This window comes from Eriocheir sinensis, chromosome 12 (genome assembly GCF_024679095.1).
Source record: "Eriocheir sinensis breed Jianghai 21 chromosome 12, ASM2467909v1, whole genome shotgun sequence".
In the NCBI taxonomy this organism is placed as follows: domain Eukaryota; kingdom Metazoa; phylum Arthropoda; class Malacostraca; order Decapoda; family Varunidae; genus Eriocheir; species Eriocheir sinensis.
Genome location: NC_066520.1, coordinates 2,409,968 through 2,428,716, shown reverse-complemented (window position 1 = coordinate 2,428,716; position 18,749 = coordinate 2,409,968). Strand labels below are relative to the sequence as shown.

Here is an 18,749-nt window from a genome sequence, read left to right as displayed (position 1 = left end):
CTCGCATTTTTTTTTTTTTTTAATTTGATGTGTAAAGTAAGAAATCTTGTCTTTGGAGAGCATGCCGAACTATTCTCTAGTGTTACTTAGACAAAAGAAAAATGTAAAATGAGGACACGGGAGGGGCTTTGACAGACTTGCAGCATCCCCTTGCCTCCCGTATATACCTCACCGGGAGTGGCTTACGCTCGTATCGTCACGTCTACCTGCCTACACTCTATATGAAACGATAACTATATAGAGGAGTTACCTGACAAGGATTACACCTGCCCTGCCACTCAAATTGCTCACAGTAGTCTTTTTTTTCCTTCCTTCTCTCTACCCTAAATTTATATGTGTTATCAAGTGATTGAAATGTGAAAGAACAGTGCAACAATCCGGTTCACAAAGCCAAATTTACCATAGAGAATTCTCAGAAATAAAACTGCTGTAGTCCGACTCAGCTAAGAAGTCAGTTGAGAGTCCGCTAGCCATAGGGCTGCCAAATCTTATTCAATGAATACAGAATATTTGATGCACAATATCAAATAATACGTAGAGGAAATAGGAAGGAAAAGAGGACTATATGTTAGAATCAAAAGGGGGGAAACTCACCTAAGGGATAGTTACAACGATTTAGCTAGAACAGTAAAGAAGAACACACGTATGGCAAAACGTAATTATGAGATTAGAATTGCCAGGGAAGCAAAGACCAATCCAAAGGGTTTCTTTCAGTTTTATAAGACCAAGGTTAGGGATAAGATAGGGCCGCTTAAGTCAGGAGAATCACTGATTGATAGAGATGAGGAAATGAGCGAGGCGTTAAATAGATATTTCTTAACTGTATTTACCAAAGAAAGATTAGGTGATATACCTCAGGAAGAACAGATCTACAGGGGAGAGGAGGTAGAAGGATTAACCGACATCAACATATGTAGGGAGCTCGTGATTAGACAGATAGATAGACTTAAAGTCACTAAGGCGCCAGGGCCAGATTAACTTTTCCTCAGGGTAATAAAGAAATGTAAAACTGAAATCAGTGGGCAGTTAACAGAAGTGTTTAGGAAGTCACTAGACACAGGGGTGGTGCCTGTTTCATAGAGGCACGTTATTCCAATATTTAAGAAGGGTGACAAATCTTCTATGGAAAACTATAGGCCGATTAGTTTGACGTCAGTTATAGGTAGAATGCTTGAGTCAATAATAGCTGATAGTATTAGGGACCATATTGACAGACATAATTTAATTCACGACTCACAGCATGGGTTTATTAAAGGAAAGTCGTGCCTCACTAATCTTTTATCCTTTTACAATAGAGTACACGAGGCACCTGACAATGATGAGAGTTATGATGTAGTTTATCTTGATTTTAGTAAGGCCTTCGATAAGGTACCTCACCAGAGACTGTTAAATAAAGTCAGGGCTCATGGAATAAGAGGGAAGGTATTTGATTGGATTAAGGCGTGGATTAGCGACAGGAAACAGAGGGTTACCATTAACGGTAAAAAAATCCGAATGGGGTAATGTTACCAGTGGGGTTCCTCAAGGTTCAGTTTTAGGCCCGCTTTTATTCATTATCTACATCAATGACATAGACAATAGGATAACTAGTGACATAGGAAAATTTGCAGATGACACCAAAATAGGACGCACTATTAGGACAGGGGAGGATGCTAGAGCACTGCAGGAGGATCTCAACAAACTGTCAGCTTGGTCAGAGAAATGACAGGTGAACTTTAACATCACCAAGTGTAGCGTACTTTGTGTAGGAACACGCAACCCATTACACGGTATATAGTTTAGAATCCACAGCGATGTATTAGTGCGAGGAATAGGGCTAACAGGGAATTAGGCTTTATTAACAGGACGGTAACCAACAGGAGTGCAGAGGTCATCCTCAGACTGTATTTAGCGTTAGTAGGGCCACACTTAGATTATGCTGTCCAGTTTTGGTGCCCACACTACAGAATGGACATCAACTTGCTAGAATCAGTTCAGAAGAGGATGACCAAGATGATTCAGGGGATGAGGAACCTCCCATATCAAGATAGGCTGAAACATCTCAACTTACATTTACTAGAAAGACGAAGAGTGCGGGGAGATCTGATAGAAATATTAAAATGGGTCAAAGGTTACAGCAAAGGCGATATAAGTAAAGTACTGAGAATTAGCCAGCAGGATAGAACACACAGTAATGGATTTAAATTAGAAAAGTACAGATTTAGGAGAGATATAGGCAAGCATTGGTTTCATAATAGGGTGGTGGGGAAATGGAATAGACTCAGCAATCATATAGTTAGTGCAGGGACGATAGTTTGTTTTAAGAGTAGACTGGATAGCTACATGGACGAGGATGACAGATGGCAGTGAGGTGTGGGTGCAGTAAGGAGACAGGATACTGGAGCGTACGCCCGTACCGAAGGTAAACGAGGATCAAGCCTCAACCTATAACCCCTGAAACTACACCTCATCCATCGTGAGTAGTGGGGGGGGGGGGAGGGGGGATTTTGGAGCTGCCCTGAGTAGGCCACTCGGCCTCTTGCAGTTTCCCTATTATCATTATTATTATTATTATTTTTATTTTTTTATTTTTACGTCGCGGCCTATTGCGCCGGTAGGCTTTTTCCCGGTGGGGCCTAATGGTCGGCCCAAGGCTTCTTCCCGGTGGGGCCTGACGGTCGATCCAGCCCGTTCTGGCGCAGGCGAGTCTTTATAGTGGCGCCATCTTGTGTTGGCTCATGCTGCCCCCCCGGAACTCATCTTTGAGCCTCTCTTTGGAGAGGTTATCTAGAGCCCAGGTTGATGGGTGGTCTTCAGGCCAGCATGTGGGTAGTCTTAGGCCACTCGGCGGTGACTGAAAAACCTTAGCTGTGCGGGGGCCAGGATTCGAGCCTGCGTCCCTCCTGGAGGTCCTGAACGCTGGGCCGTCACGCTAACCACTCAGCCACCGCCTCGTATGTAGAGGTCCTGGCTCTAGGGGTGATTCATATACATCTCTCTTTTAGAAAAATACTATCCATTTGTACCGAATATATGTCAAAACATTCCAGAAAAGTTTGGTATCACTTTCAAAGCTGGTAAGTTTGGTAACTACATGATGTGAATTTTTCTTTTAGCTCGTGAGAATTTTTTAATAGAGCGTTCACATTTTTCATCCATATTTCATCAGATTATATATATAAAAAAAGATAATGGCACATTTTCTAATAGCAATGATATACATGACCAGAAAACAATACCATTTGTGAGGAGTATAAGAGCTATGTGGGAGTCCGACACCATATTTGTTGGAAGTTTGTGGAACTTTTATGCCATTTCCAAAAATACACAACACTGTGAATGAGTGTCACTTCGTCAAATATGCTTTTAGATCAGTGAAACTTGGTACAAAATTTTCCACATGTTCCCTTTTGACGTGCAATATTAACATCATAGCTAATATAATTTATAAGTTTTATTCAAATATATTTATAAAAAAGACATCCACGTCCGGTATCCTAGAATATTACCACTTGTGTTGACATAATCCCTGCAGTGCAAAAACTTCATGGCAGTTTGCAGTAAGTTTTTTTGTATTGCTTGTGTGTGTGATATGTAACAAAATTATATAGAAATCACAAGTCATGTAGGTTTTCTTTGGGCGTAAAGGTTGGGACAGGTAATATTGATCTTCCTTACATTTGATTCATATTTGCATAATGTGTACAATGCCATACAGACTTATCACACACTTATGAAAACTGATTTTGGTTATCTGTACAGACATGTACAACACATTTTTTTAGGTGCTTAGTGATGTCCCGAGGAACATTCAAGCAAAATGAAGTACTGTAATAATATATCATCAAGATGAAGCATGCTGAACTGACCCCTAAATCCTTACCAGACGGAATAAACTATGTTGACAAAGACTTATGCATAATAAGTCAGGAAAATTCAATGGAAAAAAATACCTAGCACTGAAAATGGCCCAAAAATAATTCGTGACGCAAGTAACATTCGAGGCGATATGGTGACAAAAGACTGACTTTTGAACTCTAGTGACAATTTTGTATAACATGTCAATAATAACTGAAATAAAATGTACACAATGCAAAGTATATTGGACAGGATATCTACAAAAATGTGCACACAAAGCAGTGGATTCAAGCGGCTCAGACAATCTTGGTCATATGTCGTCTCGCTCTGAAACACTTAGAAGTTTTCCCAGCACATATTTATCCAAGACAGATCGGTACTATAATACATCTGGCATTGTCTGTGACAGCAACGTCCACAAGAGTGTGTATGTGCAGTACAGAATCAGTGAATCAGATCGAGCAGCTAAGTTCCTCTCAGCAACAAACTTTTTTTCAAAATGTAGTTTTTACTAGAACCTCCGATTTTCAAAAATCCAGCTCTGTATTTGGTGCTGACATATATTACCTCAATGACTGCATGGTTAAGTACATATACAAGGATGAGTCACAGTCCAAAGGCTCGCAATGTCTCCTAAACAACAAGCATGGAAGAGGATTGTACCTGATTTAGGAGAAAGGCTGATGGATGAAAGAAATTATGAACTGAGTGAAATCAGAGGCCATCTCATTAGTATAGATAATTCTTGTAATTTTCGCAATAGAGATGCTAAGATTGTCTCGGTGAATCAGATCAGAAATAATACCGACTTGAAATATCCACAAGACAAAGATAAAGCAGTTATGGTTTATCATACAACCTGTACATCACATGTTCTAGGACATTCAATAAATTCCACAGACCCCATAAATGTAAGTGCTAAAATCATTAGAAAATCCTTTCTGATGATTATGATCTTGGTCTCGAGGACAGACTTTTACACTTGGAGCTGGGCTCGAGTTTTTCTAATCTTTTCAAATTATTACAAATACATTGTTCAAAGCCACCTCACTTCCCCCTACCTCCCTTCCCTGCTCCTCCTCGCCCCCGTCTTAACAGTTCCACATTTCTTCTGATGAGAGAGTGAGGTCATGCCCCGGGGATAGGTGACTCTCTCTCTCAACGACGCAGGACGTGTCATCCGAGCAAAAAACGAGTCACAGCCACGTCCCTCCACCCCGCCCGTGTAAATAGACGCCGTGCATCGCAACAAACCCGTAACCGTGATCCCGCAAGTACCACCACCTCTATTACCAAGCCTCTAGATAACTTAAAAATCCTTAGTTTCAATGCGCGTAGCCTAAGAAACAAATTTGATGAACTGAGATGTCTTGCTCTAACAGAAATTTTTTACATAATTGCTATAACCGAAACATTTATCGACACCACAAATATTGATTTAAGTTCCGAATACAACATAGATGGCTACAGACTCTTCAACAAAGATCGTGTAAACCGTAGAGGCGGTGGCGTCGCCCTTTATGTCAAAAGCTATTTGCAACCCACTGACAAAACACCGGGAAACAGTAACGTTGAACATTTGTGCGTGCGAGTAAACATTGCAAAAGTCAATTTAAATATATCTGTCACCTACAGACCTCCCGGGCAATCACTCGATGACGACCTTGAAATGTACAGCGTCTTAAGGCAGTCACTTAATAACAACGACTCACTGATATTAGGAGACTTTAACCTCCCCCATATCGACTGGGCGACACTGTCAGGTACAGAAGGCGAGTCACATAGAATGATCGAATTTCTAGAAGAAAATTATCTAAGCCAAATGGTTTCTGAGCCAACTCGACAAAATAATATACTCGACCTTGTTATAACGACCCAAGATAACCTAGTCAGTAGTGTCAAGGTAGGAGAACACCTCGGTTCTTGCGATCATAAATTAGTGCGCGTCGACATTAGAGCTCAATCATCAGTGACTGAAAATGAAGTAAAGGTGCCCAATTTCAAAAGAGCTAACTTCGTAGAAATCCGACAAAAACTAACAGAAAAACAACTATCAGATGACGGCAACGTAGAGGAAGCCTGGCTAAGCCTTAAAAATCACTTACTCACTCAGCAGAACACATTCGTCCCCTTGTGCGAGAAGCGAATCAACACTAATAAAAGCCCACCGTGGTTTAATAGCGAAATTAAACAATCAGTCAATGAGAGAAAATTGTTTTACAGGTTAAAGAAAGAACAAAGCACGCCCGAAAACATTAGACTTTATAATGATGCCAGGCGACGAGTAAAAAGACAAGTAGGTCAGGCAAAGCGTAGATATGAAGAAAATATTGCAGCCAACTGTAAAAATAATCCGAAATCTTTCTTCAGTTACATAAACAACAGAAACTCGATCAAAAGTGGTATTGGACCTTTAACAAACAGCGACGGTGCACTAGTGACTGACAGCCAACACATTGCAAACCTCTTAAACAATTACTTTTCCTCGGTGTTTAATACTAACAGTCTTCCTCTCGCTACCACCAACACCAGTACTATTGTAAATCTCGAGCATGCATTGCCTAATTTTGAAATAACAACCGATAAAGTCCTTAAAGCTCTCCATTCACTTAAAACAAATAAAAGTCCCGGACCCGACAAAGTATATCCTATACTGCTTAAAGAAACAAAGAGCGAAATACTCTCCTCCCTCACTACCGTATTCAATATGTCCTTGCGACAAGGCATCGTCCCTTCGGATTGGAAAAAGGCTAACGTGACACCGATTTTTAAGAAAGGAGACAAAAAAATACCAGGTAACTACCGACCCATTAGTCTAACTTCAATTGTAGGTAAGCTACTCGAGAGCATAATTAGAGACAAAATTGTGAGTTACCTCGAAAGCCACTCATTAATTGGGGATTCGCAACATGGCTTCCGTAACAAAAGATCCTGCCTGTCAAACCTACTGACCTTTTATAACGATCTCTTCTCGATTTATGACGTAACCAAATCAGTGAACGTAGTCTATCGTGATTTCCAGAAAGCGTTTGATAAAGTCCCACATCATAAAATACTTTATAAATTAAAGCAAATAGGCATTGACGGTCAAGTAAACCAATGGATCGCGAATTGGTTGAGCAACAGACAACAAAGAGTCGTGATGGACGGATTTAACTCAGAGTGGGCGCCGGTCACTAGTGGCGTCCCTCAGGGCTCGGTTCTTGGCCCAGTGCTCTTCATTATTTACATCAACGACGTGGATGTTGGACTCAATAATCGCATTAGTAAATTTGCAGACGACACAAAGATTGGTAACTCGGTTCTCACTGACGAAGACAGGCAAAGCCTCCAAGAGGATTTGCAGAAAATTTCAGCTTGGTCGGATAAATGGGAGATGCCCTTTAACGTAGACAAATGCCAGGTCCTTCAAGTTGGAACAAAAAATAAGAAGTTCGATTACGAAATACGCGGCGTTAAACTCACAAGCGTTCAATGCGTTAAGGACCTGGGGATTAAAATCGCGTCAAACCTCAAATTCTCACATCAATGCATCGATGCAGCAAATAAAGCGAACAGAATGTTGGGCTTCATTAAAAGAAACTTTTTTATTCAAGAATAAAGATGTAATACTTCCGCTCTACAATAGTTTAGTCAGACCCCACTTGGAATATGCGGTACAGTTTTGGTCTCCCCACCATGCAAAGGACATTGCTAAACTAGAAGGTGTTCAGCGTCGAGCAACAAAAATGATCCCTTCCTTGCGCAACAAATCCTACGAAGGAAGGCTTTCCACCCTTAACATGTTCTCTCTTGAGAAACGTCGCCTCCGAGGAAAACTGATCGAATGTTTTAAAATACTTAATGGTTTCACGAATGTAGACAGAACAAAATTGTTTATGATTGATGACACTTTGCGAAAGAGGAACAATGGCACAAAACTCAAATGTAGACAAGTAAATTCAGACTGCACCAAATTTTTCTTCACCAACGTTGTAGTGCGAGAATGGAATAAGTCCCACCATCAGTGGTCCAGTGTAACACGATTGACTCCTTTAAAAACAAGCTCGACCGTCACTTCCTTGAACTTAATATTAACTAGAGTAGAAAAGCAACGTTTTGGAGCCATCCGATTAATGTAAAATCACTTAGGTTTAAGGACAGACCACCTAGTCTGGACCATGGGGTCTGTGTGGTCTGATTTTCTATGTAAATCTATGTAAATCTCTCTCTAGCAAATTCTGTGTGTGTGTGTGTGTGTGTGTGTGTGTGTGTGTGTGTGTGTGTGTGTGTGTGTGTGTGTGTGTGCTCTACTCCTCTTCCTCCTCGTCTTCCTCCTCCTATTCTTCCTCCTTTATTCATCTACTCATCTGCTCTACCTCCTCGCCATCTTCTTTTCTCATAATAATTATGTTTCTTCGTTTATAATTATCATGTATTTATCTTCTCTCTCTCTCTCTGTCTGTCTGTCTGTCTGTCTGTCTCTCTCTCTCTCTCTCTCTCTCTCTCTCTCTCTCTCTCTCTCTCTCTCTGTCTGTCTGTCTGTCTGTCTGTCTCTCTGTCTGTCTGTCTGTCTGTCTGTCTCTCTCTCTCCAAGAGGATTTGCACAAAATTTCAGCTTGGTCGGATAGATGGGAGATGCCCTTTAACGTAGACAAGTGCCAGGTCCTTCAAGTTGGAACGAGGAATAAAAAGTTTGATTACGAAATGCGCGGCGTTAAACTCAAAAGCGTTCAATGCGTCAAGGACTTGGGGGTCAAAATCGCGTCAAACCTCAAATTCTCACAGCAATGCATCGATGCAGCAAATAAAGCGAACAGAATGTTGGGCTTCATTAAAAGAAACTTTTTATTTAAGAATAAAGATGTAATACTCCCGCTCTACAACAGTTTAGTCAGACCCCACTTGGAATATGCGGTACAGTTTTGGTCTCCCCACCATGCAAAGGATATTGCTAAATTAGAAGGTGTTCAGCGTCGGGCAACGAAAATTATCCCTTCCTTGCGCAAAAAATCCTACGAAGAAAGGCTTTCTACCCTTAACATGTTCTCTCTTGAGAAACGTCGCCTCCGAGGAAAACTGATCGAATGTTTTAAAATACTTAATGGTTTCACGAATGTAGACAGATCAACATTGTTTATGATCGATGACACTTTGCGCACGAGGAACAATGGCGTAAAACTCAGATGTAGACAAGTAAATTCAGACTGCACCAAATTTTTCTTCACCAACGTTGTAGTGCGAGAATGGAATAAGCTCCCATCATCAGTGGTCCAGTGTAGCACGATTGACTCCTTCAAAAATAAGCTCGACCGTCACTTCCTTCAACTTAATATCAACTAGAGTAGAAATGCAACGTTTTGGAGTCTTCTGATTAATGTAAAATCACTTAGGTTTAAGGACAGACCACCAAGTCTGGACCATGGGGTCTGTGTGGTCTGATTTTCTATGTAAATCTATGTAAATCTCTCTCTCTCTCTCTCTCTCTCTCTCTCTCTCTCTCTCTCTCTCTCTCTCTCTCTCTCTCTCTCTCTCTCTCCAGCCTCCCCGTCTTAATCCACACCTCCTATTGTCTCCTGGAATGTGCAGGTGTGTGCAGGAGGGGAAGGGTGGGGTGGGGAGGGGTCGCGGTGGTAGGCTCTGAGCGAACTTCAAGGGAAAGGCTGAGGAAGTTGGAAATCTGCCTCCTGTCCAGATCAGGGGCGGTATTAATAAAGACTCCTAGCAGTACTTTTAGAAGTGCTGCTAGAAGCTGTTTTCCTTTTAGCAGTAGCTTTTAACTTTACTGCTATTGTCTGACCAAATTACTTATCCAATAATAATTATTTACGCCGAAAAGCCCCTCCCCATTTCTGGCTAAGCTCCGCCCCCCTTTCACCTGATTGGCTGTTCATGACGTCATGCGTTGTATCAAAGACACGTACCAAATATATATGATTGAGATAATCTAGCTAGTTTCATGATTAAAAAAATATTCGTAATTTAATTGAATGGCGATACTCTACTTTAATAATCAATGCCATCACCTAAGAAACAAAGTACAATAATAATTATGCCAGTTTTCAAGGGATAACGGGCGGGCCATCAAAACAAGCAATATAGTATTGAAGGCGATTATAGTAGGTTACCTATTAAGTAATGCACACTTTCCGTCATTATTTCCTACATAGCTCATTCACATAGGCATACTAAACATAATCAAAAAATATCTTCTACAGTAACTTCATACAGGTAGGAATCATTGTATTAAGGAATAAGTTTTGTATCCTTGGCTTGGAGGGACGGGTGTGTACGCTCGCGGAAAAGCGGGTGACGGTGAGCGCGGCAGACCAAGGCTAAGAGAAAATAAATTCTAAATAATATAAATTCTGTTGGCCGTGCGGCAGACGACGCACCCGTCCCTCCAAGCCACAGATACGAAACTTATTCCTTATACCTACCTGTATGAAGTTACTGTAAAATATATTTTTTATGTGATTATATTTAGTATGCCTATGTGAATGAGCTATGTAGGAAATAATGACGGAAAGTGTGCATTACTTAATAGGTAGCCTACTATAATCCCTTCAATGCTACATTGCTTTTTTTCAAATTGGCGCCTCCCCCCTGGAACAGCTGTTTTTTCCGTATTTTTATTGACACAACACTTCAGACATGATAATTAGTCCGCGGGGGCCATCAGTCAGCTGTTATTATCGTTATTATATTGAATGAGACATCCGAAAAGTTAGCTTTTAAGTCGTTAAAAGTACCCCACGAGGACTTTTCCATTTTCGGCGACTCCTAGTAGTAAAGTCGCTACTTCTAGCAGTAAACTTGGTTTGTCAACATGGAGCGTGGCTTAGGCAGGCGAGGGGGCGGAGCTTCGGCCGCCAAGACGAGACGCCAACTAGTCAGTTTCCTTCCGCTCTACATGCAACCACCTCTCTTTATAATCTTAAAATTGGCGACTCCTAGCAGTAAACTCGCGACTTCTAGAAGTTAGCAGCAAAGTTAGGAGGAAACTCACTTTGAAAGTTGAATTTCACTCCTAGGAGTGAAACTCACTTTGAAAGTTGAATTTCACTCCTAGGAGTCTTTATTAATATCACCCCAGGTGTGTAAAACTGTCACTGGCTGTGACTGAACCTAAAAATGTTTTTTGATATTTCATCATTTACTTTAAGGTCAGATATAACAGAAAAAAGGATAATGTCCACTTGACAGCTTTCACTGTACCAAATTAGTCATTTCTGGTTCATGGCTAAAGGGATCATTAATGGTAATCCGTTTTTATTTATTTATTTTTTTTTTTTATTATTATTTTTTTTTTTAGTACAATCATCTTTACTAGACAGAAAAGACACAATACTTATGTTTTCTTTCTTCAGCAGGAAGAATCAGTGGTGTATGCGGAGCTGCTGAGTGCACTGAAGAAATACAAGAAAGCTCTGGAGGATAATAGTGTCACCTTTGTTAACTGACTGTGTTGATTGCTGTGCCTAGCTAAAGCATTATGGCTGTGACAAGAAACACATTTTAGTCTTATATTAGAGAAGTATTATGGAGTTTTTAGCTTTGGAGGAAAATAGTTTCATCTTTGTTAACTGGCTATATTGATCGCTGTGCCGAGCTAAAGCATTATGGCTGTGACAAAAAAAAACACTTTTATTTCAGGTTTAGAGAAGTATTATGTAGTTAGTATGCGAGTAGGATCTCATTTTTTATATAAACTGTTTTATTTAATGTTATATCTAAAGCCAATATGTATGGGAGTAGTTTTATGTTTTTTTATCGAAATTGTATATTTTTGATTTGATTGAATCTGTTCCTCGGCCATTTTCTCGGCAACCCCATGTGTATTGTTATACCACAGCATGTACGATTGACCTGGAGGGTTTTTGTATACTGTCATTGTCTAGTGCTCGCCTCAAGAAAACTCGAGTGCAACCACGAATTTTTTTGAGAAAAAATGTTTCACATAAATATGAAGGGAAATCCGTCGAGAGAGAGAGAGAGAGAGAGAGAGAGAGAGAGAGAGAGAGAGAGAGAGAGAGAGAGAGAGATCGCCGGGTGGCCTAATGCTGGGATCACACATCCGCGATTTCGCTCTGCGACGGTTGGCGATTTTGAAAATTTTCAAAATCGGCATATACGCTCGACATCGTAGTGACGTCCCTGCGATTAGTCGCAATAGTCGCGTGGTAAAGTTCGCACGACTTGCGGGTACCGGCCCGTCGCGCGAACATTTTGAAATGTTCGAAAAGTTCGCAGAAAGTCTGCGATATTGGCCAAATCGCACGATTATTCGCACGGTTAAGCGAGAGACCATCGCAGTATGCGCTCGCATACCCTCGTCAAACGCAAGGGGTCGCGGTGTATGCGAGCGTATATGCGAGCGACTTTGTACATCGTGCGTATGGCAGCGACGCTGGTTCGGGAAACGAGATGGCAGCGAGCGAAAAACCGTTGGCGAGCGACCGCTCGCTCGCACTCAACACTGTCCTGCCACAGGCCGCTACCCTGCCCGCCTGCAAAATAATAGCCTAATATTCATGAATTTATAATAATAGCATATTATTCCTAACTGCTAAATAATAGCTTAGTATTCGTGAACGGAAAATAATAGAATAATATTCCTAAATGTAAAATAATACCGTAATGTTCATAAATACAAAATAATAGAATAGTATTCCTAACTGCTAAATAATAGCCTAGTATTCATGAATACAAAATAATAGAATAGCATTCCTAAATGCAAAATAATAGCCTGGTTTAACAAAATGCAAAATTATAAGCTAGTGTCCACAGTAAAATTATTAGCTAGAGTACACAGTAAAATTAAAATGGATTTCTCTTGACTACTTCATTAGCTTGTTAGCAAGTTATGACAGATTGTAAAACTCTTTCCACTTACAATTTATTACAGAAGTTGGAGATACGGTATAACATGCAGAAAACCTTACACCATACGAATAAAATCCAATATTCCTCAAAACAACTTACTTCGTTCCCAGGAGATCACAAACCCCAGGTTAAGAACAGCTGAATTAGAAGCAAGAAACAATAAAGCAATATCAGCGACAGCAAGGGAGGGTAGCACGGGCTACTACTTACTTGAAGCACTGGGTGGTCGTAACTAACCGACTATCAAATTTGAGTCGACACAAGCAACTGGCGTTGCCAGATTTGGATTATTTTACCATATTGAAAACCTATAAGGTTGATCAGCCGAAATAATAACCTTAGCGTTAGAGCGTCGGGATATGCAGGATGCCAAGATTAATTTTTGATTAGTTAGTGTGTGTGTGTGTGTGTGTGTGTGTGTATATATATATATATATATATATATATATATATATATATATATATATATATATATATATATATATATATATATATATATAATGTGTGGTGTGTGGGGGATGGATGGAAGAGAGAGCGCGAATAGTGTTGCCCGCCTATATGGGTCGTACAGCGACGCGCCCTCGACGTTTTCTCGACCATGCGTGCGACGTCGAGCGTCGTCGAGCGGCTAGACGAGGGGCGGTCGCGCATAGTCGCCAGTCCCTGCGTCCATCGCGAACCGTCGCAACGGGTTTTATTTTCAAAATTGGGCTCCTCTGCGTACAGTCGCGCGCATTCACGCACGATTCACCTCGACGTCCCCTCGCCTGTCGCCCTCGTGTGCGTATAGGCGAGCGACCCTCCCTCGCCATGTTGCTGTGAGTTGAAACAGAGGCAAACGCGCAGAGACAATGGCGATGCTCCCACGATTTCGTGCATTTTCAAAATCGCCAACCGTCGCAGAGCGAAATCGCGGATGTGTGATCCCAGCATGACACTACCCACAAGTTGTCCTGATGCCCACCCCATTAAACCGGGCTCTAGCAAAACTCTAAAGAGGATCAAGTTGAGCATTGTGGGGCAGCAAGAGAGAAGGAAGACTGGAGGAAATGGTGGTCGAATTTGTTTTTTAATCAATCAATCGTGTTTCAAAGAATCACCGAAGGTGGGAGTTTATTTCATTATCTGAGTGTATTGGTTTACACTTAAGTTTTGTCCCATTATATCACGCCCGAGACGTGTCGTCGATCATCCCCATTGGTAATGCCATTCATTACTCTAAAACATTCTGTTATGCCGGACGTATTACTTGGGTTTCGTGTCGCCGTCAGGAGACTCCGTGGGAGGGAGATATGTAAACACCTTGCACAGCTTCTGTAGTTTAATATGCTTCCTTAGTAGTACAATTCACTCTGACTCGGTCTTCACTGACCACTAGCTTACTATGACTGGGACTGTCCCCTCTCGCCCTCTTCTTCTATATATATCCAGAACAGTACAGTCTAGAACGTTACAGTATACTTTAGATCATACAAGAACATGTAGCAAAAATATGTAGCAATCTTCTAGCTGTTCTTTGAGTTCTTGGAGTGTTCCTTCTTGTTGTTGCTGTGCTCTTTCTTGTTGTTCTTTGAGTTCTTGGTGTGCTCTTTCTTGTTGTTCTTTGAGTTCTTGGAGTGTTCTTTCTTGTTGTTGCTGTGCTCTTTCTTGTTTCTCCCCCGATAGTCTCAAAGCTTCCAAGAGTTCAGTCAACATGTCGTCCCTCTGAGCAGCTTGGGAACGAGTCTCCATGGCGAAAAAACAAATGCCTACACTCCTGACGCCAATGTTATGCCGGACGTATTACTTGCGTTCCGTGTCGCCGTCAGAAGACTCCGTGGGAGGGAGATATGTAAACACCTTGCACAGCTTCTGTAGTTTGATATTCTTCCTTAGTAGTACAATTCACTCTGACTCGATCTTCACTGACCACTAGCTTACTATGACTGGGACTGTCCCCTCTCGCCCTCTTCTCCTATATATATCCAGAACAGTACAGTCTAGAACGTTACAGTATATTTTAGATCATACAAGAACATGTAGCTAAAATATGTGCGAGTTGGCAACACTTCCCGCCTGGCGCCTGGCCGCTAGCCCCGCGGGGCGCGGACTTGCTCCCCGACCCCCTGCTCGCTCCTCCCGGAGCCTTCTAGAGGTCCATGGACGCCGGGGGAAGCTTCCAGCACAACAGTTCGATCAGTTTCCCACGGAGGGAACATTTATCAAGAGATAACAAGATGAGATGAAAGTCCATCATCGTTAGGTTAGGATTGTTGCGCAAAAGAAGAGATCATCTTTGTTGCTCTACATTGAACACCTAATGTAGCGCATTGTGTGGAGACCAAAATTGCAAAGCATATTCAAAGTGAGGTTTATCTAAACTGTTGTAAATTGATAGTATTACATATTTATTTTTAAGTAAGAAATTTATTTTAATGATGGCCAAAATTCTGTTCGCTTAATTCATTACATCAGTCAAGCTATAACTGACGGTATTCGCTCGTGCTGCCTGCATGTTATTGATCCTGACAAAAAATTCGTATCCTCGAAAACGGAGACTGAGGTACGGCAGACTTTGAGGTTTGACGCGGTTTTAATACTGAACCTATAATATAATATAGGCTACGCATAGGAAATAGTTGTCAGTATCAATAATTTGCGGGCAGCAATGACGAAACCGTCAACTATAGTTGATTTTGAGTTTCAAGTTGTTAATGAGGCCGCAGACAACTGTTTTGTTAATTTATAGTGTCTCTGTCTATACTTTTTAAGTAGCCATATCGATGCGACAATATTACCAATTTGAAACTCAAACTAAACCATAACTGCGGGTATTCGTCATTGCTGCTTGCATATTACTGTTACTGACATCTATTTCCTATGCGTAGGCTATAATATATTATCCATGAAATCGGGAACGCCTTGTGGAGGGAGTTTGCCAGAAAACAATACTGTACACTTCAGACTAAAGCGCTGCGAATATACTGACAGGTATTGCCCACTCTGAGGCAGCTCCATTAATCACTGTCCTTTGTTATTTGGTGCTTAGCGAGTTTACTGTCTATTCGTATACTTTTACTTCCATACTTAGTTGTTTGATTATGTAAAGTAATTCATGTTGTGAAACTATATCAAATGCCTCGTGGAAATCCTGATGAATTACGTCCAGTGATTTAGTTACGTCGCAAACTGAAAAGAGGTCGTTATGTGAGGTCATTAGGTTAGACAAAAAAGGATATGCTTTAGAAGGTAACTCATAATTTTGTCAGACAGACTTATATTTACACGGCATTTTTCTGTCTCTTTTCTTAACCCGTGCAATGATTAGTATGTGTAAATACGTACCTCCGCCGAGGCCGCCAAGTGGCCTAAGACTACCCACATGCTGTCCAGAAGACCATCCATCAACCCGGACTGTAAAAAAAACGTTCAAGTGAATCAAGAATGAGTTCCGGGGGGCAGTATGAGCCAAGCATAACTGGCGCCACTATAAAACTGCCTGCGCCATGACGGGCTTGAGCCGACCACCTGGCCCCTGAAGAAAGCCTACCGGCGCTACAAGCGGCGATGTAAAAAAAAAAAAAAAAAAAAAAAAAGTTTAGTGCGTTTTCTATAATTTATTACTCGAGGAGTATTAAGGACAATAATGCAATGTTTTTAATATACATGCACAGCTACTGAGCAGATTCACGTAGGTGTAATTATAGAGTATGATTTCAAAAATATTTTGGGGGTGTTTTATTCCTGTATCTACAGATACAGTTTAACTACTTAAAAATAAAATCAATAAAGCCAACGAATATAGATATGAGACCTCAAAATAATCGAAATTGAGAACTAAAGAATGGAGAAGGCACAGTAGCCCTATTTATTTCAGCTTTGCGGCGGCGTAATCTCCGCCTTTCCCCGTCTGGTGTCGCCGACTGAATATCCAAGCCATTTATCTTTTTTTTTGTTGTTGTTGTTTCTGTGTATCTATATGTATTTCATATGTAAAGAGATCTGTATTTATTATCTTCACTGTATACATGGAGATAGTGTATATAAGAAGCATAACAAAAGCATGCAGAATTATAAAACTAAATTTCCGAGTTTTTGTGTAACATTGTGAGGTCCTGAGAAAGGGAAAATATATAGATAAGAATCGCAAGGAAGCGACACTTCGAGTAATCACATGAATTTTTTATATACACCATGAATCTGTACTTTCTGAAGTTTTTTTTTTTTAGGCAAATAAAACCAATACCAAAAAATACAATCTGACATGACCCTTTTCTTCACCCGAAGTCGACACAGTACGGGTTGAAAATGGATGTAACGTTAGCTATCTTCCAATTGGTAAGCATTATTCGCAGGGACATGGAATTTGGATGTCAAAGAATTTAGTATTTCACATTTTGTTTCTTTAAGTAGTATATGATTTATAGTATCTGGTCCTGGACTGTTATTTGCCTTAAAAGACTGAAGTGCATAAAGGACTTCTTCGGTAGCTATTTCATAGCTAAACAAGGTAAAAACGAAATTTCAAATTTCTTTAGTACTTTTGTCATCGCTGAGATTGGTGGCAGCAGCAGTCGAATTGGTAATGAATAATGCGAAAAAAATGAGTTTACCATGTTCGCCATGTGTTGCCTTTCAGTCACTAGGTTACCCGCGCTGTCAGTTATGGGTCCAAAACACTTCTGATCTACTTTTTGTTGTTTATGTAATTGAAGAAACGAGAAAATTATAAAAATCACAGCAATATTTTCTTCTTATCTACGTTTGCCTGACTTACTAATTTCTCTATTCGTTGCCTGACTTCATGATAAATTGTGTCGTTTTCGGGCGACACTTGCACTTTCTTTAGCTTATAAAACAAGTTTCTTTCCTTCAGATGTTTGATTTTAATGATAACCTTCACACGCAGTTCACCCCAAGTGTCATAGGGCAATGAATTCTAACTCACCACAGGCTCAAAAGCTAATACGCCGCTAGGCCACGCGTAATTAAGTGTATGCTTCATTAGATAGGTACTGCACCTGCCGGGAAGTCTCTTTATTTTGTAGGTATTATCCCGAATAAACCTGTATTCTTTTGTCTTTTTGTTGTCTTTCCACCAACCGGGGACTAGTTACCTTAGCCCAGGCAATCTGGAGGCAGTGAAGGCATACTTTCTGCCGCTCTTACATTCTGGCGACTCCGCCAGGATAAGGTACTGCTTTCTCTGGGAGTGGATGGGTGTCCAAGTCGCTTAGAGCGCACGAAAGTAGGTTTTCCTTTTATCCACGTGACCGTCCGGTCTTTTGATGGAAATAATAGGATATCATAGCCTTTCTCTGTTTGATGACAAACTTTGTCCATTGAACAATGCTGATTTATCGACGTCAAGGGCGTGTTGTCGGCAATCTATTTTTTTCTCACTAAAGAATTAGTAACTTTAGTTCAGTAAGCAACAGTGTTTGCTTTTTTGTGTGTGTGTTTATCGGTGTCTGGTTTTATTATACACACAGCCGTGTTATTGACGTGCCTGACCACTGTTCCTCTTTCTTTTTTGTATAGCGCCTCCATGGTGCAATGGTTAGTGTGCCTAGATATGAATCCACGTCCCCGGGCCCGAACTCCGGCCCGGGCAGTCGGCATGCAACTCACCCAACTGTTCATCCTCTCTTTCGGGCTGTTCGATAACTGGTACCCGGTGAAACCTAGGGAAGGTAAACTGTGGTAATCCAGATGTCACATTGGCCCTGTGTCCGGGGGTAACGGGTTCTTACCCATCACAGGCTCAAGGGCCAATGCGACGGAGGTGAGCACCGCGGCCACGCACAATTATAGCTTATGGTCCAACTTTATATTGGTTAAAGGCTCGTATGTTTTATAGCAGTAGGCAGGCTTTAAACGGGAAGAACGTGATGCAGAACACCAGAATAGGAGAGAAGCAGAACAGAGAGGATGCTGAAAGCGAAAGAGTAAGGTCGCAAGCGGGAAGAACGTGCAAAGGAAAAGAGGCTGAGAGCGGAGGAGGAAGATCGCAAGGTGCAGTTAGTGAAGTTTGAAGCAAAGAAAGAAACTGAATTAGCGCGGAATGC

At 41.1% G+C, this 18,749-nt stretch overlaps 1 protein-coding gene across 1 annotated transcript in view; it reads left to right on the top strand.

The window, feature by feature from the left end:
* Positions 1-17,760, top strand: part of LOC126997301 (uncharacterized) — a 155,551-nt gene extending 137,791 nt beyond the window's left edge. Inside the window, exon 9 of the mRNA XM_050858300.1 lies at positions 11,187-17,760. Coding sequence (XP_050714257.1) covers positions 11,187-11,279 — 93 coding nt within the window. The 3' untranslated portion in view covers positions 11,280-17,760. The remainder of the gene's footprint in view (positions 1-11,186) is intronic.
* Positions 17,761-18,749: the final 989 nt, after the last annotated feature.